The 26,463-nt window shown below is 50.2% G+C and overlaps 1 protein-coding gene across 3 annotated transcripts in view; it reads right to left on the bottom strand.

The window, feature by feature from the left end:
- Positions 1 to 16,581: 16,581 nt before the first annotated feature.
- The window catches only part of RGS8 (regulator of G protein signaling 8), a 53,239-nt gene continuing 43,357 nt past the window's right edge, over positions 16,582 to 26,463 (bottom strand). For all 3 annotated transcript variants that reach the window (XM_016145561.2, XM_016145559.2, XM_016145560.2), the window contains 2 exons: positions 22,939 to 23,105; positions 16,582 to 21,687 (listed from right to left, as the gene is read on the bottom strand). In XM_016145561.2, the coding sequence (XP_016001047.1) occupies positions 21,505 to 21,687; positions 22,939 to 23,105 (350 nt within the window). In that variant the 3' untranslated portion in view covers positions 16,582 to 21,504. The remainder of the gene's footprint in view (positions 21,688 to 22,938; positions 23,106 to 26,463) is intronic.

Raw genomic sequence — 26,463 nt, 5'->3', positions numbered from 1 at the left:
GTGAAACAAGAACAAACTTTCATTTTCTAAAGAATAATCAAAAAAGAACAAGCTCTAATAAATTAAAAATATGAGAGCAAAACAGAAACAAAAACACCAACAGAAGGATTCGAAAGATAATGTTGAGGAAATCTCCCAAAAAGTAGAAAATAAATTTTTTTAAAGAAACAGCCATAGGAAAAATAAAGGAGAAAATTTGAGGATAAAGGAGTCTCTTTTCTAATAGGATTGCCAGAAGGAAAAAAAAAAAAAAAACAGAACAGAGAAGACAGTAGAGAAGAAATTATCAAAGGAATATAAACAAATCATCTCCAGAATAAAGCATCAGTCTCAACACTGACAAGGCCTGCCAAGCACTCACACTGCATGTAAAAAGCCCATATCATTGTAATTTCAGAACCTGGAACAGAAAGGAGATCCTAAAAGATTAGAGACCAGGGCGAGGGAAAATGGGGGACAGACCACAAACCATGAACAGGAATCAGAATGATATTACTCTCTTTTAGAGCAACCTTGAAAACAGAAAACAGTAGCAATGCCTCCAAAGTTCTTAGTGGGAAATATTTTCGACCTGGAATTCCATACCACCTAAATCAAGAGTGAGTGGAGCACAAGATTTTTGGTCAGAAAAATCTAAAAAAAATAAACAAAAAAAAGATCTTCCATGTACCTAGCATAGAAAGCTATTACTGGAATATATTCTCTGTTGAAATAAAAAAAAGAAAGAAAGAAAAGGAAGAAAGGAAGGAGGGAGGGAAGGAAGGGAGGAGGAGAGAAGGAGAAGAGGGAGAGAGAGAGTAAGAGAGAGAAGAGTCGAACAGACGAGAAAGGGAGAAGAAAGAGAGAGAGAGATAGAGAGAGAAGAAAGAAGAAGCAAGACATAGAGTCTCGCGCCTCTCGCTCTAGCTCTCTCTCAAGCCCCCGCAATAAGATCCACATACCGCCAATCAGACAGAACAAAAAGAAAGAAATAAAAAGGCAGGCATTCCGTCTTCATTCTTCCTGCCTACTCCCTCCTCCCTCCCTCCTCCCTCCCTCCCTCCCTCCCTCCCTCCCGCCCGCCCCCCTCCTCAACCCTCCCTCCCTCCCCTCCCTCCCTCCCTCCAGCCCTCCCAACACTCCCCCTCCCTCCCTACCCTCCCATCCCTCCCCTCCCTCCTCCCTCCCCCTCCTAAATCCCTGAAAGAACAGAAAAGAAAGACAGAAACCGAACAGATGAGGGTGAAAGAAATTCTCAGGAGGTTGGCAGACAGAGAGAGAGTCCCTAATGAGGGGTTCGGAGGGCTCCAGGAGGCATCTGGGGTGGTGGGGCTGGGGCACGGGGCTGACCAGCCCACAGGCTTGCCAGCGTGGAAATGTAACTTCCAGGTTTTACAGCGCTGTGGGAGCATGTGGGAGGACTTTAGTCAGGTGTTGATAGAAAACTAAAGAAATGAAAATTAGAGGCAATTATGAACCCCAGGAAAAACAAACAAAAGTGCAAGAATGCATATGTAATTCAAATACATTAATTGGCTTAATAGTCAACAATATATTATACAATAATGATAACAAAAGCATCGCTAACCAGAAACTGGGGAGGATTCGAAGAGACCAGGGGAAAGTACCTGAGTTTAAAATCCTTATTACCATAAAGGAAGTCGATTACGAACATCTAAAATTGAATCAAGAGCAAGCAGCACACTTGGTGAGTTTGAAATATAGGGGAAATACTGAATGAATAACTTAACACTGAGTCAACAGTGGTTTTCTCTGTGGAAGGGGAGTTAGACCAGAGGGGAAGAGAATACGAGCTAATTTTGATCGTATCTCTTCTACATATATAACTTACAACTAATTTCCCAGCAATAATTTTATTTAAAATAAATGTATATCAAGTAAATATTAAACACAAACCCCACTGGTCATGTCTGTGAAACAGACACATAAAGAGGTCAGTATAGGAAAGAGTTACAGGTGCTACCTGTGCACAGGTAAGAAAGGAAAGCCAATTCTGCCTAAGAAAGGAGAGCCAAGATCCCTGACTTCTACTCCTTATTCAGGGACACTGCAGCACGTTCAGATGTGGCTCACTTGGAAACCCTGAGAAGTAAGGTAGAAACTCACCAAATACCCTCAGGGACGTGGTAGGTCTGCTGGTTAGAAGTCACGCCTTGGGCACCATCCTGCCTGAGTTCGATTCCTGGCTCCACCAGCTGTGTCATTTGGTACAAGGTGACTGCCATCCTGGTCTCCTCAACTTTCCTACCTGACACGGTTATTTCAAGGATTAAATGAGTTAATGTGTAAAGAACAGTTCTTGGTACATGTATTATAGCCCTCCAGCAGCCAGCAGGCAAATCTGCTGAATGCAAGCCCTGGATAAGCAGTGGGGGGAACAAAGAATTTAAGCCTGTCCCTGTCCTCTAGAAGCTGAAGGATAGGGTAGGGAGTGGGGAAAAGACTCATTCATAAATAAGTATTTGACCAGCAATGGTGTCCCCATGGCTGGATACAGAATGGGGGGACAGTTTCTTAGAGGGAGTGGCTTTCAATATGTGCTCTGTGGGAGAGTCTGGGAGACACCTTTCTGCCTGCAGCCTCAATACCTTCTTCTCCGGGAGTTTCTCTTCCCCTCCACACAGTTGCAAGAGAAGCCGCCGTGTTCTGCTGTGCCTTTGACCCTGGGAGCACAACTGCACCAAGCTGGGTGGTAGGTCTGCTACCTGGGAACTTTGGACCTAAGACTGAGAGATAGAGAAGCTCGCTCTCAAGTCATTGCATTAGGATTCATATGTAAACATGGGAGCTACTGACCTTTTCTTGCTATGGGAACTGGGAAACAGGAAAACAGTCTGTAAGAAGAGGGGAGGGTACAGCAGGTGCAGAGAGGAACCGAGAGGAGGGGAGATGGGGCTCCTGGGTTCTGTAGGGCTCTGCTCACTGTTTCTGTTCCCGTCTGTGGCATATCTCAGTCCTCTGGCCAACCCTTCCCCTCCTTTAATTCATGCTGGTTTGAGTCGAACTTATGATGCACACCAAAATTTCTTTAGTAATAGAGGGGAGCACCCCAATCCTCACTCTGATACAGGCAGCAAAAAAAAAGATGTGACCATATTCCCCGGTCTGGAGACATTTGGTAAGTCAGAAGCTGGAAGAACCCAGAGAAGTCCCCGGGGTTGCACTGATATGTAATCTGGATCCGGGCCCAGGACGGAGCTCTGGCTTCCTGGGACAGAGGCCGACTGTGGGATGGGGCGAAAGGTTGGACGGATGAGGCTGCGGTTGCGGGCTGTGGGGGGCCCTGTGGCTGGGGCTCATTCAAGCTTGCATTGCAGAGACTGCAGCGGGCGGATGTCAGAGGGGAAGGTGGAGAGGACCAGTAGCCATAGCAACAGGAAGGTGACGAAGGAGTGGCAGCCGCCACCAAGGCAAAGGTGAGATGGAGGAGGGGCTGGTCAAGGACGATACAAGGCAGGCCAACCAGGGGTGGCCTTTGGCAGCCATCGACTATGTCCTTTCCTGCCATTGTTCGCCAGGTAGAACAGTTTGAGGGGGAAAGAACAAAAGACGAGCTTTTGGGGACCCTGCCGTGGAAGTGAGTCATGGAATTATGGGATGTGTCCCTTGTGTTCCCCTGGTTAGGTATGGCTGAAGAGTCACCCATCAGCAGGTAGAAGTGCCATTCAATGCTACAATTCAAATACTCCATAGAGGCAACGATCAGAGATCACAGCTGACCATGGGGCCCAGGACCAGAGCCCTTGTTCTGAGTAGACAGTAGCATGTTGAGAGACCTTGGACAGGTCCAGTAACCCTTCTGTCAGTTAGAGAGGGAATAATAGAGTCTGCACAGATTCATTGATAGAGGAAATAATGCATAAGTATTTCCACTGTGTATGATATCAGAACACGTATGATGCACGTGCAAGTGTAAGTAGCTAGATGATATTTGGCCATGTTAACCTGGGTTTTTTCCCCTCCTACCTAAAATTTCCTCTTTTCCTTCCTCCTTTCAGGCAAATAACTGACTCTGTACCTTCTTTTGTCAGGGAAGTGTGGTACAGAGCAGGGAAACAGAAGCAGCCTGCAGATCTTCTTGGTTTTGGATTTCTCAGACCCTAAGCCTTGAAAAGGGTTCAGGATTGCAGAAAAGTAGGAGGAGAAGGAGTCCGTGGGTTCATAGTGGTGGCGTCTTAGGGAAGTAGCGGAGAGGACTAAGCGAAGCCTTCCTGGCAGGCTGTCACACAGTCCTCTACTCAAGCACCTCCCCACCCCAACCTTCCTGCCGGCTCCTCTAGTGCCTGAGCCTTTCTGGGACTCTGCAGGCAAATGAACTTACCCCTTGTCAATCAACCAGCCCCCTACCCCTTCACCTCCACTCCCCTGGGCTCAGGTCAGGCTTTCGTCTCCGTTGAGTCACGTGTCATTCCTCCACCTGCTCCCTGTCTCCGTGTACGCTTGTGGGTTGCAGATGCTACCCAGCTTCATCGAGGTAATGCTTATTTGCTGTTTCTTGTTCCCCCACTGGTTTGTGGGTTGTTCTTAAGAGATGGGTACAGAAAAGTCTTTACGCTGCCTTCTTGAACTTGGAAATTTGTGATTTCTTTACCTAACATTTTTTTTTATTGAGATATAATTTACAAACAGCAAAATACACAGATCTCAACTGTTTTAGTTCAAGGAGTTTTGACTCAGCAATGTGACCCACATCACCATTAAGATCTGGAATATTCTCGTCACCCCGGATAGTTCTCTTGTGTCTCTCCCCAGCTTCCTGCTACCATTCCATCCCATCTCCAACCAGCTGCACGCTGTTCTAAGTCTTTTTTTAAAAAGCATAGATTAGTCCGTCTGTGGCAGAGCTTCACATAAATGGAATCATACGGAATGTGGTACTTCGTGTCTGGCTTCTTTAACTTGGCTTCTTTGTCAGTAGTGCATTCCACTTCCTTTCTGAGTAGTATTCTCCATGGAATCAGTTCCCCATGATTTCCTTATCCATTGTCCTACTTTCTTGAGCTTTTTAAAGTTTTTGTCTATTGTGGATACATCTGTTATAAGCATCTGTGTACGGGTCTTCTTGTGGATGCGTTTTAAGGCCTATGAGTGGAGTAGCTGGACCACAGGGCAGATATATATATTTAGCTTTATAAGAAACCGTCGAAGTGCTTTGCAAAGTGCTTTGTTCCATTTGCTTTCACACCAGTGCCGCGTAAGAATTCCAGTCATTCCACATGCTTGCCAACCCTTGTCGTAATCAGGGTTTTCATTTCGCATTCTGGTGAGTGTGTAGTGGAGCCTCTCTGTGGGTTTTGGGATAATTTTTCCAAATGTACCCTATCTCTAGAAGAGCCTCTTAGAGCTCTCAACAGGGGTCTCTTAGCACTCCTTTGGGTTGTCCTTTGTACTTCACAAGTGCGCTATTTGTGGTCAGGAGAGAATCATTTTAATGCTTTGCTAATAGTACTGTGGGTTTGCATGTTTCCAGAGGGTGCTGACTGCAGCCTACCCAGAGGTGGCTCCCTGGTGAAGAGAAATATCAGTATGTCATTTGCGAACTTAGAAAAGAGGCCTCAGAGGCCACAAGTGAAGAGTTATATAACCATGACATCTATGGGTAATCTTGCTGCATCTTCATAGCTTTTGTGCTGTGGATAAAAAAAAAAAAAATTTTTTTTTGAGACAGAGAAGGGATATAAGAGAATGTTTTATAACTAAAATTTTAAAATAAGCACTTGGCCACCCATGGAACGGTTAAGGACACAAGGCTATTTCAAATGCTGGTACCACTATTTACAAAAGAAACTGTCATCGAACTATTTGATCTGCATTTCTCTAATGATGGATATAGTCCTGACCAGTTTTTTAACTTAGTTTATTAACCACTAAAGTATATTCTTTTGTGAAGTGTCTGTGTAAGTCTTTTGACCATTAAAAAAAATTTTTTTAATTGCATTGTGGGAGTTCCTTACATGTTCTGGGTACAAATTTATTGTCAGATCTATGTACTGAAATATCTTCTCCCAGTCTGGCTTCCCTATTTATTTCAACAATGTCATTTGATGAGCAGAAGTTTTACATTTTGATATAGTCTAATTTAATTTTTTCCTTGGAGGCTTAGTGCTTTTTGTGTCCTAAGAAATCTCTGCCTATCTCCAAGCCATGAAAGTATTCTCCGGTTTTCTTCTCGAAGCCTTATGGAAATTGTCGCTTTTGGAACCAGCCTCTGCGAACCCTTGCAGAAGCTCCAGGGGAAAAGGTGAGGTCCAGGCAACGTGACCCCTGACCATCCACCCCCTTGGCCTCCCTCCATCTCCACCTCAATCAGAGAAGCCCCTTCATTTTATGCATTGGGGTTTCAACTAAAATTTCATTTAACGAACAATTGTCCACTTTTTTTTTTTTAAAGCCGCTCCACTGAACCGTAAATTCCTTGCATACAGAAACCACTTATGTATTCTTCTTCTTTATATCCTCGGCTGCACACAGTGCCTGGGCACCTTGTGAATACTTAATGAGAATTTTTAATTGAGATTAATCTAAGCAAATTCGAACTGTGAAGAGGGGCTCTATGTAATTTGGCCAAATCTTACATAAGATGTATTTCTGGGCTCCAAATCTGGGTCAGGCACCTATGAAAGGAGAAAGGCTCCCAGTGGGAGTGAGATCAGAGGCCTCTGCCTGCTGCAGCCTCCATAGGAAGCAGCAAGAAAAGCATCACCTTACACTTATGTAACGTTTTACTATTTATAAAACACTTTCATATACCTTATCGCCAAAAGGGAAAAAAAGCGCCCTTTAATGTAAAAAGGCCTTTCCCTACCGACAAAGACAAGCACATACCCTAGAATTTCAAATACTTGGGAGGGTGTTGGGGGAGTGAGGAGGCTGTGAGATTTTCAAATAGGACAGGACTCTGACTCTTTAGAGGGATGAGAAGGACAACCGAAGGGCCCTTTTTAAGCCCTCCCGCCCCCCAGATTCCAAGTGATGCTCAAAACCTCATCAAGATGGATCCCTTCAGCCCTTTTTCCCAGTTAAGTGTAAATGTGGCTGGGATGACAGGTCAGCATTAGTCACACTTCATTTTCCACATGGTGCGGCAGGATCCGCCGTGTGTGTCGGGAGATAGTTCCCACTGGGAAGCTGAGGGCCTCCAGGGCTTTCCTCTCAAGTCTTATTACTGTGTTCTGGCCAAAATCTGCAGACACCGCCCCCACCTCTGAGTTAGACATGCAGATGTGACCTAAGACACAGGATGCCCGCACTTCCTGCCTGTGGCAGCCACCTCCACTCTGACTCCTGGTATCTGCCCCCACGTTTTCACTATTTATCGCGGGGTAACCCCATTCGATCTTAGAAACTGTCCCAAGTCACTTTCACACCTAGAGAAATGAATATTTGGAGACATTGCAATGGTTAGATATTACTTTTTTTTTTTAATATACATAAAGCTTAGCGCCATGCCAGTACATAATGGATGTTGAGTATACCTCTGTTTTGAAAATAAGTAACAGAGTTCCCCCAGGCTCCCAGTCCGTCTCACAGACCGAGACCTAATTTTGAACTGGACTGGGCTAAGTCACTGTTCTGAGGAAAAAAGGAGGTAACTTTCTCAGGCCAAGCCTAACCATTTTTAAAAGGCCATAGGTTATAAAGTCATCTCCACCCTCAAAGCTTCCTCCCAGCTTCGCTCGCCGTTAATCAGGGTTCTCCCAATCTGCTTTTCAGGGACTTCTTTTCCCTTCCGAGCCTGTTCTGGTGGTTTCCTTCCCTTGGTTCTAGTGACAGACAAGTCGACAGAAGAGGGACCAGTACCTGTGACTTGTCACATCTTTTCCAGGCATCCTGCTCCAATGGATGCGGGTCTCAGAACAGCTTGCAACCCCCTGACAAATGTCACGCATCCAGACCATCAATTTATCAGCATTGAAACTCAAAAGGATGCTTTCTTGTCAAATATGGATTAAGCCACTGCCTCTTTAGTTGGAATGAGTATACCAATCCCCAGTGAGAAACCTCAAGTCTAGAGAGGATATAGGATTCAGGTTCAGCAAACGGTCTTTGAATGTTTACTATATGTCAGGCAGGCATTGCATTGGTTCTCTGTGTGTATGTGTGTGTACGTGAGTGTGTGTGTGTGTGTGTGATTTACTTTCCGAGTTGTACTGTATAGATGAGGAAAGCAGAGTTCCGTGAGGCTGAGTACTTGCCCACCTACAGCCCATGAGTGAGAAGGTCAGGATTCTACTGTAGGTTTCATAGCTTCAAGTCCAAGACTAGGGTTCTTTCCACTAGGCCGCAGATGCCATTCCAGGTGCAAGCCCAGACCGCCTCCTCCAGCATCCCCCCAGAATATTACAGATCCCATCAGACTCTCTTCCCACACCAACGGCACGGCCCTGCGTCTGTTTCCTCTGAGACGCTGCCCAGACTCAGGAGTTCTGTCTTACTCTTTTCATCCACCAATAGAGTGCAGGCAAGGCACTTAATAATCTCAAAACCTTCTCGTATTGACGGTCCCCGTAGCTCTGTGACACCAGATAGATAAGCTTTATTTGCTCTAAGGAGGGAGAGGAGAGTAGAGGGAGAGAGAAAGGAAGTAGAAAGAAATTAATGAGTGATTTAGAATTCAGCCTTAAAGAATCAAAGCACTAGGAATCCTGATTTATAGGGAACAAGATAAGGCCCACGGCCGGCTGGGAGAATAGAGAGATTAACTTTATTTATTGAATACCTACTGGATGCCAAATAGTACATTATTAGGTTGCGATGAACATTATCTCATTTAATGCAATCTTCCAATCTCTGCAATCGTATTTTTTAATGGACTTCAGTGCACAAAATTGAATTAATCTTTATAATCCTCCATTTATTTCATGCTACCCTTATTGGTCCATGTTCGGGTCTTACTTATTTTTCTTTCAATCATTATTTTAGTGATACGACGGACACCTTTGAACCTAAATCCAACCGAAGAACCAGAACACCGAAGGTAACTTACACCCACTCCCATGCTCCTCCCTTCCCCTCCCCTTACCCACGGCGACCCCGCCCCCTCTCATTTCCTTGCTCTTTTTTAGTTTTATTGCATATATATGGAAATCCCAAAATATATCCTTTACTTTGATTATACTTACATTTGAATAAAAGAACTTTTTTCTGAGCCCCACATAATTTTGCTAAGATGCATTCGTAGGGTTACTACGGTATCACTGTGGCCCACACCTTTTCACAGCTGTGTGCTAGTCCCTTGAGTGAACATGCCACAGTTTATTCATCCTTCCTTCGAGGGCCTTTCATGTGGAGTTTGGTCTTTGCTGTATATATATGTACATATATATACACATACATACATACATACATATATGTCTAGAAGTGGAAATGTTGGGCCAATGTTACAGAGGAGCAAACCGGGGCCCAGAGAGGTTTAGGTCACTATTCGAGATCACACAGCCAGTAAATAACCAGATCCAGGGTTTGAATCCAGACCGCTAGGAAGAACAGGAAGTGAGGGGAAGGTGAGGAGTAGGGGGAGGGAGGAGTGATCAGAGTAACGAGGAACCTTCGTGTTTTACCATCTCATCTTGCCACGAGGACGTCCATCCACCGAAGGTGCCTGAGCGCTTTCTGCATCTGTCCTCTGTGCTTTGGCTTGCTCTGGGTCTGGCATGCGCCAGGCGTTGGGGGGTAGGGGTGGGACTCTGGCCCTGGTTCTGGATGAAGCGTCACTCGGACCCTCAATCCCCAGGGCTGACCACTCTGTTGCAGGAGTGGCAAACCTTTCTGGGCTTCCCAGGGCACCCCAGCCCCCTACCAGATGAGATTCCCCCAGACTCTGCCTCCGCCTGGCCCCACCTTCCCCACACACAGTGCCAGAGCCTCCCCTGTTGTTTCTGGTCTCGCCTGCCCCCCACCCCCCCCCCAGGCACACACACTACAGGGTGAGGCCACCCACAGAGCCATTTAATCATCCTGAGTGCACAGCCAGCCACAGGCGCAGGCAGCAGGAAGGGAAAACAAGCCGCGCAGCTGCGCGGGGCTGTCAGTGACGGGGCAGATGGGCATTCAGATAAAACCAGAACTGCCAGGCAAACATGCCCTCGGCAGGCCAGCTGTCCCCTGGCCTTAGGCTCGCAGGACTCACAGATCTGTGTATGTTTAAGGAATGGCCAGGCCCTGTAAAACCCCTTTCCAGAGGCCCCTGGGCACAGACCCTGCTCCTCTGATCAGAGGCCTCCCTTTTTCCCAAGGCCACAGACCTGCCTCACTCAGGCCTTCACCTTTGCTGAAGGTTTTAAGGGCAACTGGTGGGAAAGAGTGTGGGCCCCAGCGGGAAAAGCCATCTAATGTTAGAGCCCTGCAGACAGAGGGGCAGGGCCGTCGTGTCACACAGGAAGGACAGCCCAGCGTTACCTGAGAGCATCATGAAGCGCTCAGGTGTTGTGTATCATCCCAGCGCCTGGCAGCAGGGGGCTGCCTGCCAAGGACCATCAGACCTGCTCTTGCCCTCCAAGAGTTTATGTTCCAGGTAAAAAGGGAGAAAATGAACAACAGATGAAAAGTTAAATGAACAGCTTAGCTCTTTCATAGAATGGGTGGTCCAGAGAGGTCTTTTTCTTTCGGAAGGCAAAGCGCGGACCCAGGAGAAGTGGAAGGCCGGGGCTAGGGGCACAGCTGCTGGAGTCCGCAATCCTGCCCTGCCGCTCGCCTGGGGAGATGGCACGTAGCCCTTCAGAACCTCACGCGCCTCTATTAAGCGGGATAACGATGCTTACTTTGCGTGGCTGCGGTGAGGACTACCAGGAAAACGCTGGTGAGCACGGGCGTCCAGTGTCTCAGGGAAGGCAGCCGTCCCTACATCAGGGACTAGGTGCCCCCGCCAAGTTCTCTGTGACTATAAAACGTGTCCTTTCTCACCGCGAGTCTGCTTCTTTCCTCTCTTTCCTGATCGGTGGTGGATGTGTACACAGGGGGTTTCTGTAGCTTTAGAGAGAGTACCTTCCTGCTTCTCCATCCCTGCCCAGCCCCCCATACATAAGCACAAACACTCCAAAGGCGGCCGGCTCTGGTCTGAGCCTGCAGGGTAGGCTGCACGTGTCCTAGTAGAAGGACAAGGGCCGCAGCCCGCGATCTCTGCAGCAGCCTGGCGCGGCCAGCCGCTAGTCTGTCTGGCTCTGAGACAGACACTTCCCTTTGGGGCAGGGAAGTAGGAGCAGGGGCAGGTGCTCCTCAGACAAAAAGACAGGACAGCTGCCAGCTGCCGAGGGGGCCCGTGCATGGGACTTTAGGTGGGGCGGGCGTCTGGGCCACCGCACCCATTCAAGGCTCACCTCCAGAAGCTAATGGCCTGGGCAGGCAGCACTGAACGCCTTTATTCCGAGAGGCCAGGCTCCCCCGCTTCTGCTCAAAAGAGAGGGTTTAACCCAGGCTGGTGAGCAGGTGGCTGACAGCTGCTCCCTCCACAGAGCAAGATTGTCTCTGTGGCTTCAGAGCGGGCCCAGATGCCACCCTCTGCGTGAGAATGCTTCCTCCTGGCTGAGACAAGTCCCTCCGCAGAGCTGCCAGCAAAGGGCCATTTGCCGGCAGGAGGGGCAAGGCTCCCCCATCTCCCCTCGCTGCCCGCAGGCTCTATCCTGTCTCTCCTCTTAGAAGTCCCTTTATCGTGGCAGCTGCCACCCCTGAGTCAGGAAAGCAAAACTGTTCTCCCTCCCACCCTAACTGTCCCATCTCATCTCAGGAGTCAACGCCACCTCTCCCTAGGATGCAGGGACCTTTGCGCTGACCCAGAAGGCTACTGTGTCCAAGGCTTTTGTGACTGGAATGTGATTATGACACATAAAGTCCTAGAAGCCCCTTCCCAGCTCCCAGCTCACCTCTTCCTTGCCATTGCCTGGGACGGGCTGCCAGGTGGCCCTGCGGAGTTGCTGATTTAAATCATCCTTGTTTATCGCTTACAACTGACCTGACAAAGCGTTAACTGGAAAACCCTGACGTTTTCATTTTTAAAATATGTGATAAAAATCATTTTCCTTAATACCCCAGCAAGCCTCCACACAGCTATTCTGCGCTCAAGGCCGGCTCTATTTTAATCTATTGCAGAACCACCGACATACTCTGTGCCTTAAATGACAATGTCCACGTATCTGTTTCCGGGTTTCTGCAAAGGCCATAAAAGTCAAAAGTATAATCCTCGTCCTGGGATCAATTACAAAAGGGCACGCTGAAGGTGCCTGATCAGTTGATTTGGTTTTGAAAGACCCTGGGATATTTTTCTTTTTATTGCCATTTCAAAGTCCAGCTAATTTGTTTGCATTTTGAGTGTTGCATGGAAAAGCCTGTGTGACAAGTGAGTGATCTCAGTTATTTTTATCTCATAGGGCACCATGGAGTGACCCTGGCAGGGCGGAGCACCCTCCTGAAGGAAAGGCACCTCGTTTTGCCTCTAGCTGACAGAGGTCCCGGTGTTCTGCAAGCACACGTCACGTTCACCTCCCCCCACAGACTGTCTGCTGCCAGCCGCCCTACTGACCCCCAGAAGAGGTGCGGAGACTGAGCCCTGCGTTGTCTGCAAACCAGGGCCTGAGTCTCTGATACGCGCAGCCGCTACTTTCGAGCACCTATGTACCAGCTCCTGCCCCGGGTACTTTACACACATCCTCTCTAATCCTGGCAGCCGCCCTGCCTGGAAACAGAGGGATCATTATCCCCCTTGGGCTAGTAAGTAAACAGGCTAAGAGAGGCTCAGTTCCTCCCCCAGGGTCACACGCGGAGCAGGCAACCGTGTCGGGATTCGGTCTCAGGCCGACACCGACCAGATCCCTTGTTCTTCTCTGCGGTGTGGCCGCCCCCTTTGGTGCCTGCGAAGCCGGTCTGCGTGCCTGGGCAGATGGGGCCATTTCTTCCTCCTTTGGAAGGGCTTTGCTGGAGGCTGCACCGCATGGATGTGCTCACCCCCTGGCAGATGCAGGTGACGAGGACCGGGTTGGGGGAGGAGGCCACGACTCAGCCTCCCCAGGAAAAACGACAGGCTCAGAGGGTGATGGCTGAGCCGTGCTGTGAGAGAAGGCAGAGAACTGGTCGGACCGATCGTCCTAGTGGAGAGCGAGTCCCAGGTCAGGGCAGGGCGGACACAAAACAAACCCACAACACCATGGCTGGGGAGCATCTCGGGCAGATAATTGGCTAATCCAATTTCTTCCAGCAGGCTTTGCAGTGTGTCTTTCAGCCACGATCATTTTCCACCAGACCTCCAACTAACTTCTCAAGGAGCCCAGATTTTCTGAGAGAGCAAAAGGCAGGAAATCGACCCACACTTCCCCCTCCCCTCCCCTCTCCTTCGCCTGCATCGCTGTGAAAATGCACCCCCAGCAGCGTAGCCCCAGCACTCGCTCCCTCCCTGCTGGGCTCCCTCACAGCAGGGGGCGAAAGCAGCAGATGTAGATTTACAGCACCAGGGCTCATCGCAGGGGGTATGACCTCGGCTGTGGGAAAGCTTCAGTTTCTCCATCTGTAAATGGAGATAGTAAGATAACAGCATCTACCTGTTGAAACGGGTTGAATTGTGTCCTGCACCCTCCTGAGGTTCATACGTGGAACTCCTAACCCCTGGTACCTCAGGATGTGACTGTATTCGGAGACAGGCCTTTAGAGAGGCGACTAAGTTAAAACGAGGCGGTTAGGGCGGGCCCTCAGTCAACCCCACTGGAGTCCTCATCAGAAGACGGACAGACACCGCCGAAGGCGCGGGCACGGAGGGGAGACCACGCGACAGTGCAGGGTGGAGGTGGCCGGCCATCTGCACGCCGCCGAGGAGAGAGGCCTCAGAAGAAACGAAGCTCGACTCCACCTGGATCTTGGGCTTCCAGCCTCCGGAACTGCGAGAAAATAAATGTCTGTGGTGTAGGCGCCTTCCCCCCTGCCCCCAGGGTGTGACGTTTGCTGCTGCGGAGGCCCTAGCAAACCAGTACACTGCCCTGCAGAGTGGCCGGCCCGCCACCAGCCGAAGGAGCTTCTGAATTGCTCTGCGAAGTTCCTGTCTCCCGAGTCTTTCCTTTCCGAGTTGCCACTTCCGAGGGAGCGGCCCCTCACCGTCTTCGCCACTCGCTTGGTGAGTCCTTCGGCATCTGAGATCTGTCTCCCGGTCCCTTGTGAAGGGCCGCGAAGCGCTACGTTCCTGTAAGAGGTAATTTCTTCAAGGTGTTCTTGCCTCCATCTCCATCCAACCCAAGTGCCTCCTTTATAATGTTCTTTTAATAAATTTTTAGGGGCTAGAGCAGGGAGCTAGATGGACACTAGTCTCTGCCCTTGGAGTTTATGGTTTAGCAGGGTAAGAAGAGACCTTCGTCCTGTCTCGGCATTTGCCTTCACCCAAGAACGGAGGTGCCGGCTTGAATCCCGGAGATCTCGGTGTGCGAGAAGGTACCAGCCCCACACACTGTGCGCTTGCCGCGTCCTCGGTCATGCCACGTGTCTTCCATGTTGACTTCATGTTCACAAAAGCCCCCAAGCGGTCGGCTCTGTTATTATTTTAGTCTAACAGGGAGATCACTTGTCCTAGGATCACACAACCTCTAAGAGTTAAAGCTGGACTTCAGACTCGACACTCCCAGCCTCGGAGGCCAAGTAATAAAGAAGGTGCCAATGAAACCCCGGTCGAAGGCGGTTCTCTGAGGCTTGCGGCTTTCCGTCTCCGCGGCTGGACGTGCAGCCACTGTGACGTGAGGAGGTGGGCTCAGACTCCCCTCCGTGCTGTGGAATGAGGCCCGGACGGGGAGGCGGCACCCGTGACAAACCCCGCCTTCTCCCTCCAGCCTTCAAGAGAGCTTGGTCTGTACCTACTGGACAGGGACTAGGGCAGACCCCAACGAAAATGTTCCCACAGGAGGGGGTTATCACGATGAACTCACTTTTGTCTCCCTCTGACATGGCTCTCGCTTTGTTGATGTAGATAACAGGACCACGAGGAACTTTGCTGGGTTTTCCTACATTTACTACATTAATGAAGTGTCCCCCATAATGTCAATCAAGTGTTTTCTATCTCTAAGAGGCTTCTGTCAAGGCCCAGGGGATAGAGCTCAGGTACCAAGGGGTTCCAGACCAAGCAAACACTGCAGAGAGGAAGCAGAGAACCAGTGAGAGGGACCTGAAGCCTGTTCCACAGAGGAAAAGTTCAGGGGTTGAGGAAAATGCGGGGCGGTTTGTGGAGAGAGCTGTTAGTGGCTGTTAAGTTCCACCCCAGCGGAAGGGGAAGGGCTGGGGTGCCTGCCTCTCCCCTCGCTTCCAGGGAGAGCAGGTATGGTGGTCCCTTGGAGAGCCCGACATGCGCCCCCTGATGCGTGGGGACCCGGTAGACTGGTGTCTAATTCCAGCCTGGAAAATGAAAAACGTGAGCGGTGGGCTGGCCTGGGGCTCCGTCTGCAGAGCTCAGGCAGAGCAGCTGCTGCCTGGAAATTAATTCTCTGGGCAAATAAGGCCCAAATGCTTCCGCGGGGCCAGCTACGGGCCTCGTGAGACAAAGAGACTGGCATCCCAGGAGCTGTCCAAGGGGCACCTTGGCGGGGCAAACAGACCATAGCAGAGAGAAGCTGGGGTGCTACCTAGGAAGGAGCCAGACACCAGCCAGCGTGAGAAAGCATTCCTCCTTGCTGGGAGAGCTGGAAGGAGGAAGGAATCCCCGGAGACTGGGCCTCCTCCCAGGCCCAGAGAGCCCGAGGCCTGTCCCAGGAGGCGTGTGCATCCCGTAGGAATCCCCTCCTCCCTCACGGCTCCTCCTTCCCTGCTCTTCTTGGCCCAGAGGAGCCAGAACCCCCGGGGTAAAGCTGGAAAGAGAGGAACCAACCACAGCCCCTCCCCAGTGGCGTGTCTCCCCTCTGCAGCAGCCCAGGTCGCCACAGTGCCTTGCCCAGTCCACAAAACTAGAATTTGGGGGTGATCATTTCCATTACAAAGAGCTTTTTCATTTATACTAAAGCATTCGCCTCAGAAGCAATGTCAGCTTTCCTTTAAAGACAGACTTCCTCTGGTGTGTTCTAATTATCTGGGTTATTAAGATTGTGTATATCTCTATCTTAATGAGCTTTCGCAAGCAGATGCTACCCCTCCTTCTTCTCCTGTCCCGTCCCCGGGACCCGATCACTAGAGATACTCAACGATTCAACGAGAAACGCGCACTTGTCAGGGACACGCTGAGGGTGTAAAGTGAGTTCAGGCATTAGTGAGACCAGCACTCCACTCTCAGGAAGCCCCGGCGGAATCAACATGCAAACCTTCCCTCCGCCTTTCCTCTCCCTGCATTTTCCAGCAGTAGGTGGTACTCATAAAAATACCACCTCGTATTTGTGTAGCACTTTACAGTTTCAAAGCCTCTCTCATACCCCAAAGTCACTCTCCACCCACACATTCATCCCAAACCATGCCCACCCCATTTCCGCCCACACCAGGGCCACTTGCTTTTCCTGGTGGCCGGCCCCGTGCCAGCCGCTGCCGGGTGAGGCTGTGTGCCCCACCACCCCCCGCCCGCAAGGAAGCCCATGTGTCATGTGAAGCGTTTGCTCATAAAGAGTCAGCCGGCCAGAAATGTGGGCAGAGAGCAGAGGGTGGCGTGTTCAGGTTCTGTTTATTATGTCTCACAGCCTTGTTTATAGTCAAGGTGAATGACATTATTCCACTTTGCACATTAATGAAACAACTCAGTGAGGACTCCATCGGCCAAGCGGTTTCTATGGCAGATGAGCTGCTACGACTCTGTCGTGCACGTCGCGCGACTCGGCTAACGCTACCGCGGTTGGAGAGCGCGCCAAGACCAGCCACCTTTTCTGTACCTGGTAGAGGGCAGGGGGCAGAAGGGGCAAAAGGGGGTCGAAATCAAAAAGGGAACAGTTTACTGACAGCACCCGGCTCCCGAACCTGGGAGAGCCAGTGGCCCCATCCTGCCATCTGCATTTGGGCCACAGCATCTTCAGGAGTCCTGAGAGGCCCCGGGGACAGGAAGACATCTCTGCTCTTGGGTTCTTCCTCCACAGTCTCAGGCCGAGAGGCACAGTGGCACAGGCTCTCGATCACGGGTGTGACTCTGACGCATCTCTTGCTTCTAACCCAGAGGGACACGGGTTTAAAGACTGAAGGACCATGAAGGACAGCCTCGGGTAGAACGTCATAGTTCCCCTGCCTTGCTTGCAGGTGGGCACGGACAGGGTCAGGAGGGGTCTGGCACTCTCACAGGTGGGAGACCATCCTGCCTCTGACCACGCCTCCCATCGCCTCTCCCTTCTGGTTCGTGGAGGAGCAGACCCCACGCTCGCTGCTCATCATTCCCTCCTGCTCTTTCCTCTTCAGTCTTCCCCAGTCTCACCCTCCCCAAGCTCTCAGCACAGTGGGTTCAAGCCCTTTCCGCACAGCCCGGGGCCTGGAGGACCCGGACACCCTCCCTGCATAGGAGATGCCCCAGGGTTTGCACCCTGAAGCCGGAAGCCCGCGGCCCGGGCAGGGCACCCCGTCACAGCTTCAGCTGATCCAGAGCAGCAAGTTCTGGGGAGAGCACTAGAGAGTAAAGTCAACTAGGAGCTGTCCAGCTGCCCGTCCCGCCCGAGAACAGAGAGGGAATGGTCAGGGCTTAGAGCAGGCACCGAAACCCACGGTGACCTTGGAAGAGAAAGCCCCTAAGAGCGCACTATCCCCAGGCTGCGACGCCCTCCTCTGAGGAATTTGGAAGTTATTGTGGTACCGCTATTGTTACGGTCAGACACCTTCACCCACTACCCGAGTTCCAACTTCCATGTCTCGTGGCCTTGGGGACAGAGACACAGCCTAACACAAAAGAGCCGAACACAAGAGTGCGTGAAAACAAACAAATGGTGGGGAGGGCCCGGGAGCCCCTCTCGGAGGAAGCACGGTGACCCAGTCGGGGAGGCGTGGCAACACCTCTCTCAGTCAAGACCCTCTCAGCCCCTACCGCCGGCACGCCTGCTGCCCAACACCGCACGTGGCTGGGGCAGAAACACGTGACATCCCTATCTCCAAGCAGCAAGCCAGACCGAAGGGGCAGAGAGGCGGCCGCCCCTGCCGCCGAATTCAGGGCCGGCAGGATCCCAGCCCCGGCGCTTGCTGGCGCTGGGCGCGTTCCAGCCGTCTGGGCCCAGATGTCAGTGCTTTTCACTCAGCCACGTTTCTCCTGACGCCTCAGACCCATAACTTCGTCCTGCACATTAGAGTCACCCATGGAGCGAATCCTCGGGTCCCAAACTCAAGCTGTTCTGGGGTGAGACCTGGACGTTGGGGTCATTAAAGCTCCCTAGGTGGTTGTAATGAGCAGTCAAGGCAGACAACGACTGCCACCGCCTTAGACCACGGTCTTAGACAGTCTTTGTTCAAAGTATGGTCCATGACACCCCCAGGAGCCTCTTAAAAATGCAGACTTCTGGGATCCACCCCGGGCCCGTGGGATTGGCATCTCTGGGTGGGGAACTTGGGAACTGGCACTCGAACAGGCTTTCCGGAGTGGGGGTGGGGGAGTCCCAGATGCTCAAGTTTAATAATCAATACTGCTCAGAGGACCCTTTCCCGCCCCGGAGGTGCCCGGGGCTGTGCACGGGTTGTCACTGAAGGTGTTCGATTTGGTTTGCTGAGGGCAACAGGAAATCCCACCCCAGCCCCCAAACGACTTAACGCTCACGTGGGGCTGAAAGGCCACACAGATGGAGAAGAGTCCTCAAGGTCACAGCTCTGCCTGGCCTACTGCCCGGGCGTGGAGCAAGAAGAAGCCTCAAGCCCAGCAGGCAGTCCACAGCAGGAGCGGCAGGAGGAGCAGAGGCAGACGGACGGCACATGGAAGAAGTGGCGCCTGCGCAGGCCGCCCCGCGGGGCGACAGCGCTTGTGGGCGGGGACAGGGGAGAGCGGGCAGGACTGGGGGAGGGGCAAGGTCGGGGATGAGGTATGCGCGGATATTGCTCTAGATGTTGTAAACATTTCTCTTTGTTTTGTCACAGACCAAAATCTGGATTGGCATGGACCAAAGTGCCTGAAAGTCGGCGCGAGAGCGGAGAGCTCTCTGTGCCTTTCGTGGGAAGCAGGACGTAAAGGTGTGAAGACAGCTCCACCCCGCGGGAAGATCGTCTCGGTGGTTACTAGTCTAATGCTCACAGTTGTCACACACACACACACACACACACACGCAGAGACACACACTCCATGGGAGTACCATAAACATGGCTATCACATGCCTCTACACATGGACACACGCCCACATACCCTCGCTTAGCGGCCAAATGCAGGATACCCAAGCTTGGTCCTTCACACCTTCCTGTCTGGGAGGAAGTCATCAGGCGCCACGACACCACCATCTGCAGCCTTCATCGCACCGAGAACTGGCAAGAACTCTAGGCCCCACATGAGGCCATCGCACGACACTCGTTCGGACTTTTCTTCCCGGGAGCGTGGAAGCGGTGAAAAGGCCCCTCTCAGGACGTCTCGTATTTCCATAAATCCGTGCTGTTCCAATTGATACGCACCTCGTACTCGACAGCAGAGTTGGCAGCAGATGCACATTTCATATGTAAACAGTGTTTAAAATACCCTGTTCGAGAATTTGATCATTAAATTAACTCTGGCAGCTTTAGCTAAGGATGGATTTTTATCAGTAGGAGCAGGGGAAGACTACTTGATCTGACTGGGGATACCCACTGGAGGCTCCCGAGTTCTCGAACGTGAAATTCCATGCGTCTCTTCAGCGTCAGAGCTAGGAGGCGCGCGCTCTCTTTCTCCTTGGTGGTTCATACAGACACCCAACCCTGACTCATATACACGACGTGCCGTGGCAGGGCAGCGAACCCAACACAGGTGAGACTCGAGACCCTTCTTGGCCTTGTCACGCTGTAGCCAAGGAAGGAAGAGACTCACAAAGTTACTGGACAGGAATGCAAACACCTGAACGCCCGCATACCTAAAAAGGCCCATCGCCTCACAAAGAGGGGAATGCCTCGGCCCGGGTCTCGGTCGCTTGCGCCGAGTTTATGCTTGATCAGGTGCTGTTCCGTTTAGTCAACTGGAAGTTTTGAAGATCGGTCGTGAATCCAAACCCATCGGCTATCAATTATGCCAATAATATTTCCTCCACCACGCTCTCTGTGGACACCAGCCTTTGCCAGGGTCCTCTTCCACTTTCTGGTCTCTTTGCTGAGGATTCCTCTCCTTGGCATTGCAGTCTTGTGCCAAAACCAGCGTTTTCCTGGGCAATTCGAGTAGGTTCCATGCACCTCACTCATTCTCCAAGAAAAGTTTCCTGACACATTTTCAAGAGCAGCCCCAGGGTAAGGACGTCTCTCCACAACCAGATGTGCACAGTGATCTTCTTAGCCTCAAGTCCAATCCCAAAAGGTCAGAGATCAAGAAGGAAGCTGCAGAATAGCCTAGGCGGCCCTCGTGAGAAGGACCTCTCTAAGAAAGCATGATCCCAGTAAGCAAGCTGGAAAGAGAGTTATGGCCTAAGTTCCCATTCTCCCCCATCATAATTACATGACCTGCATGGAAGGGGGGACGGAGAGAGACAGGGAAAGTATCAGGCACCGTAAGAGCCGTCCATGCTATGGGAATGCACCTCCCTTTGTCCATCACTCGTAAGAGATCGGTGGTGTAAGATGCCACAGGGAAGCATGGGCAGAGACTACATTAAGCGGCAGAAAGATTATATGGTGCCCCATCGCACAAGTCTACTGATGCTACGTGTCTTGGTCATTCGATTTCTGGGAAACTCCTTGGTAGAATTGAGGAAGATTTGCAAGTCGTATCTTTCTTAATAGAAGCTCCACTTCAGGAGTTGTGGAGGACATCTCCCAAGACCCGTTCTGGAAGGGCCTTGCAAGGGTGGTGGTGGTTGTGTGTGTGTGTGTGTGGGGGGGCTTGTGAATTTCTTAGACTAAGGAGGGCAGTGAGCACAGCTCTTCACACTGGTCCTACGAAAATGGAAGAAACAGCCAACTCCATGGAGTCTGCCCCTTCTCCTAGGGGCCACCCGTCAATGACAGCGCTAGAAACCCAGGATTCCACAGAGACCTCTCTCCTAAACTGGGAGGTCCCAGCACCCAGAACTGGCCATGACACTGTGATAGCATATCACAAATGTGAGCCAGGGGAATGGGATGTTAGAGAGTCAGGAATTCTGGCTGAGGAAGGTATGGAAGGGGTAGGAATTTCGTTGGCATTATTTACAGATTAGCCCGGCCTAGAATCTGCCTTCTCAGTGGAGAGGGCCCAAGGCATTATGGAGGACGAGTTGCTGACCCAGAGAAGGGTGTCAGTACCCAGGTGCTACCACTAACCAAAACACAAACATGGGCAAATGGAGCAGAGTCCCAGCTCTGGTGGCTGGGTCATGCCTCAGAACGGCCCTTCATCCCCTCCTCGCCCCTGGCCTCCCAACCTAATCACCACTGCTTTTGAACACCTATGACATTTCACATTAGAAGATGGTCTTGGTCGCGAGGGGAGGGGAAAGCCGGTGATCTCCCAGAGTCCCCATCTGAGGTCTAACTGAGCCTCCTCTGGCTTTGCGACAGCAAATCTAAGTACATTTTGGACCTCAGGAACCTGGGGTAAGAGTCTTTCTCCATGAGGCTGTGTACTTTCCCCTGGGCTTGGTCGAAGCAGGTCAGGGATGGCTCTTGCATGTTCTTCCTCGTGGCTTCTCGAGTCTGGAAGTCTATGTTCACCTGGAGACACAAACAGAGAGCATGGTCACAGGCTCTCAAGGGCCAAGGTGCCTGGCGGCTGGTCCTAGCTATGTAATAACCAGTGACAGCATCTTGTATATGTATGGTTATTGTTGCTTTTCAAACTGCTTTCATGGAGGTATTCCCTTTCGATCTTAGAAAGAATCCCATGAGGTCTGAAGACCAGATATTCCTCATCCCAATTTATAGGCAAGGACAGTGAAGAAAAAAGATACTAGAAAGCTGCTCTGAAGTAATATGGAAAGTTAGTAACAGCGCCAAGGCAAAACTCCAATTCACTTAACTCTTAATCCAGAGGCCTTTACGATGTCAATTAAGGAGTTAAACTCGAAACAGGTATTAACACAGGTGCCCTGAAGCTAGCTTGCCTTCTTGCCCTTTCTTAAATACTAAGAAAACAAATGCTCCGGGCGAGACGCTGTGGTTAGAATGCACATCTATGCTCCAAGCAGCGTTAAAAGAAGCCCACAGCGCCCTGGCTGCTGGCCAAAGACCTCCTGTGGCCTAAGTCAAAGCATCATTGAAGAGTTCTAGGTATGAAATGCACCTAAACTCGCAGATAGCCAATATTTTATAGCCGATACTTTTCTTCTGTGAAACCGTCCCAAGTAAGATTTTTGTTTTATATCTCAGAACAGCGGTACATAAAAATGTATTTTCTTATCATAAGTAAGTATAAGTTATCATAAAATAATGTAAATGATAATAATTATTCATTAATAAGCAGTGACAAATATTCCATAGGTGCTTTATCCCTAATACTCAGAGTAGTCTTGAAGGGTAATGTTATACCCTTCTACATCCGGGAAAATGTGATTCGGAGAAGTCGAGTAACTTGACCAAGATCACACAGCTGGTAAGTGGTAGAGCCGAGACTGGAACAAGAGTCCAAAGTGGGTGCTCGTTCCGTTAAGCCATGTCGCCTCCCACTAGGAAACTAACGTGGATTCGGTGGTGTGTACCCTTGCAGGATCTCTATAGAAACAGAGCTCCCGCAGGCATCTGTTCAATGGACAGACAGCTAAAACACTCCTAATAGAGCTCTTTTTGTACCGGCCTTTGGCTCTGCCTCTTCAAACAATCCCTTTTTCATCAAGAGCCGCCAGAGCAGGGAGGCTCAGTTCAGAAGCAAGTCCCCATGGAGCCTGGCTCAAACCCCCACCAGGAGGGAGATGTGAGCCGGGAGCCAAGGGTAAGGGTGGGGCAAGACGCCCGCCACCGCCAACACACCTCCCTCGGAGCCTGCACATCCACAAACTCCTCAAAGATCCTATGAGCCTTGGAGACCAGTTTTGCAGTTGACCTGGTCTTCTTGAACTCCTCGCAGGCCAACCAGAATTCCAGGTTCTCCTCGCTGAACTCCGTCTTCAAGAAGGCGCGGAATGCAGCCACCCCATCTGTGGATGTGGAGGGAGGTGGGGAAGAAGAGAGATAGGAAGAAGCTTAAGCTCAGGAACTGCAGAAGAAAGAGAGGAAGGGAGTCGTCGCGGGAAAGGAGCCCTGACGGTCCAGCTCCGAGTGCTCCTCCATATCCTCCTCGGGACTTTTTTCTTGGACACACAGGTGGTCTCAGAGGTAAGCCCTGCTTCTCCTCCAAGGATCGCAGTGATAGGAAGGAGAAATGTTTAGGAAACCACAGTAATAATGAGTATGGGAAGGCCTGGTCACTTCTAATCAGCCTTCAGTGGTCACCGCCTGGCCCCTAATGCAGAGTTGGCTGTCCCTTGGTGAGTCTGTGTTTCTAATTAGACTGAAGTAATGCATAATTCAAGCCAACCACCCTGAAAACAATCTAGTCTGTTATAAGACAAACTAGAGAAAGGTGTGAATTCCTCAGGGCAAATTCTCCACTAGGACCAGAATAATGTCTAAAAGTAAACACCTACTGAAATGCAGCTCAAAACACCATTCTCGCACATGGGTGCAATTCCCAGGCTCTTTTAAAACACCTTCGAGGCCCCATATTTTGATGGTTAATTCCATCAATAATTTATTTTAAAAGATCTTGCCTACCAAATTATATGTTTTAATTAAGATTAATTATAACTTGGTACTAAATGACTTAATAATTAATCCACCATTTCATTTGTATTAATCACGCATATCGCCAAACAAAGCCTCCAAACAGAGTAAGATGAGCAGGGTTACCACCTGGACATAACATTCATTGATGACCTATGCATTCGATGAGAGGTTGGGGGAGGTGGCCGGTTCAGCAAGGTGGCCCCTGAGTGGTGGCCAGTCCACACGTGACAAGAGCCATGGATACTATCAGTGGACACAGGAAGGACCTGAGGACTACAAGCCAGAGGCCCTCCCTTGCTGCCTTTCCTGTAGTCAGGGGGTGTAAAGGAAAGAGGGGTGGGAGGACCCAAGGCACTGTGCATTTATCTAAAAGAGAAAATGCAAAGTGACTTAGAGCAGGAGTCCCCACCCCTGGGCTGCAGACCAGTATCAGTCAGTGGCCTGTTAGGAACCGGGCTGCACAGCAGGAGGTTATCAGCAGGTTAGCGAGTGAAGCTTCACCTGTATTTGCAGCCGCTCCCCAGCACTAGCATCACCTCAGATCATCGGGCATTTGATTCTCATGGGAGTACCAGTCCCTGGTGCCAAAAAGGTTGGGGACCGCTGACTTAGAAGAGTCACTTGAAGAGCCTGCTGTTTCTAAACCAGCAGAGATTTAATTCCTTGAATGGGAGAATTTGTTTGTTGTTTGTGTTAGATTTTGTTTTGCTTTTCATCAAGCAAAAACAGGTGCTTGTGAGCAAGCTGAATCTACTTCCAGATAAAGAAAGAAAATCACCTTTCTGCCTCCCTCAGTGGTATAGGTGAAGTCACCCAGCTAAGGAAACTGGCCTCACGCTGCATCGGGTCCAGGCATTATCTCTTTTCATCTAAGTCCCAGCTTTGTTGGGTCTTCGTGTGATTAAAGAGATAACACCTGCGAAACAATCTGAGCGACATTGCTTTACTTCTCCCATTTTGTAGAAAACAGATGCTTAGAGAAGTGGCTTGACTGAGTGCGCACGAGTATAAACATGCAGCATTACAAACATATCAGGGGTGCCAACTCCCAATCCGACGCAGCAATACTGCCTGCCATTCTCTGTTCACTCTTTCATTCATTCACCCATCACGCGGCCCAGGCATTCTGCTAGGCACAATTATTCTCACAGAACTTGCAGTGAAAGGGCAATTTGAGGCAAGAAAACATAAAAACATAATTACGTAATCATGGTATATGTGATTAGCGACATGATGGGGGAGCGGAGGTTGTCGCGGAAGTGCCCCGAGGGGCACCTGAGCTGGACCGGAAGCGGAAGGGGAGGACTTGCGGGAGGAGGAAGCTCCTGAGCAGGGCTGCGAAGCCGGGGAAGGAAGTGAAGTGGAAGCAGGAAGGGAAGACAGGGAAGAGCATTGCAGGGAGGGGGAACCACGTGAGCAAAGGCCTAGAATGCAGAAACTTTGTTTAAGGAACCAGAAACTCAATGACGAGCAGGAAGACAGGTATTTATGAATAACAAGAAGAACAAGGCTAGAAATTGCTGAGCCTACTTATAGGATAAACATACACCAAGAGGCCTACGGAAAAGCCAGAGAGGGAGACAGATGCCACGGCACTCAGAAAGGCCAGGGGAGCGAATATTTCAAGGTGAAGGAAGTGGCCGCCATGTTCCAGTGCCACTCACAGGTCCCGCAAGACACAGCGTGAGAAGTGGTCATTAGTCAGTGACAAGATTCGGCAACCCCCAGCAGGAACAGGCTTAGTGGTAGGATGCGGGCCGTAGCCACACTGTGGTAAATGCAGTGGAGGGTTAGAGGGGAGGAAGTAGAAAGAGTTCATTCAGGTGTCTCTTGCAAAAAGGGAGGAAAAAGATCAGACAGCACAGCTGGAAGGAAGTTGCAGGTGAGGAAAGAGGGTTGTTTTATTCTTTTGGGTTGTTTGGATTTGGATTTCTTTTTCTTTCTTTCTTTCTTTCTTTCTTTCTTTCTTTCTTTCTTTCTTTCTTTCTTTCTTTCTTTCTTTCTTTCCCTTCCTTCCTTCCTTCCTTCCTTCCTTCCTTCCTTCCTTCCTTCCTTCCTTCCTTTTTTGTAAGACAGCCTCGAGTATGCTTACATGTTGATCTAGTCAGAAAAGACCTGTGGAGCAGCAGTTGACGTTAAAGGAAAGTGTTTAATTGATAAAATGTTGGCCCTAGGAAGACAGAACAGAATGATGATGGAGGGGAAGAGGCGAGGCTGCATGTGAATGCAGGGAATTTTCTAGTCAAGGTGCATGAAAAAGGAGTTCCTATCCCATCTCAGCTGGAGGGGGTGTAGGACCAAGGGGGAGCAGGGCTTTAGTTTTATTGATTTATTTAGGATCTGGGGCAGGGAGGTTTTTTATTAATTTACCATATGCCATGCTTTCTCCTGGGAATTTTACAGACACCAGCTCAATTTATTTTCACAATGCTGATCCGTAGATAGTATCACTCTCATTTTCCACAGGAAGAAACAAAAGCTTACAGAAGTTGGAGAAATTTCCCAGGCGCGCAGCTGGCAGGAAGAGCCAAGTTTCCCTACCAGGTCCATCTGATGCCGAAGCAAGAAATTTCCAGATATGTTTGCAGGGAAAGAGCAAAGGAAGAGAGAGAGTAAAGATGCAAAAAATAGTTATCTAGAAAAGGCAAATTCTAGAGAAGGAGAGGGATTAAGGAGTGGAGGAACTTGTCTTCCTTAAAATCAAAAGGAGGGATAAAGAAAGAGGGGTGG

This window comes from Rousettus aegyptiacus, unplaced genomic scaffold (assembly GCF_014176215.1).
Source record: "Rousettus aegyptiacus isolate mRouAeg1 unplaced genomic scaffold, mRouAeg1.p scaffold_m13_p_17, whole genome shotgun sequence".
Taxonomy (NCBI): Eukaryota; Metazoa; Chordata; class Mammalia; order Chiroptera; family Pteropodidae; genus Rousettus; species Rousettus aegyptiacus.
The sequence above is the reverse complement of the archived record's forward strand: the minus strand, read 5'-3'. Positions and strand labels throughout refer to the sequence as shown.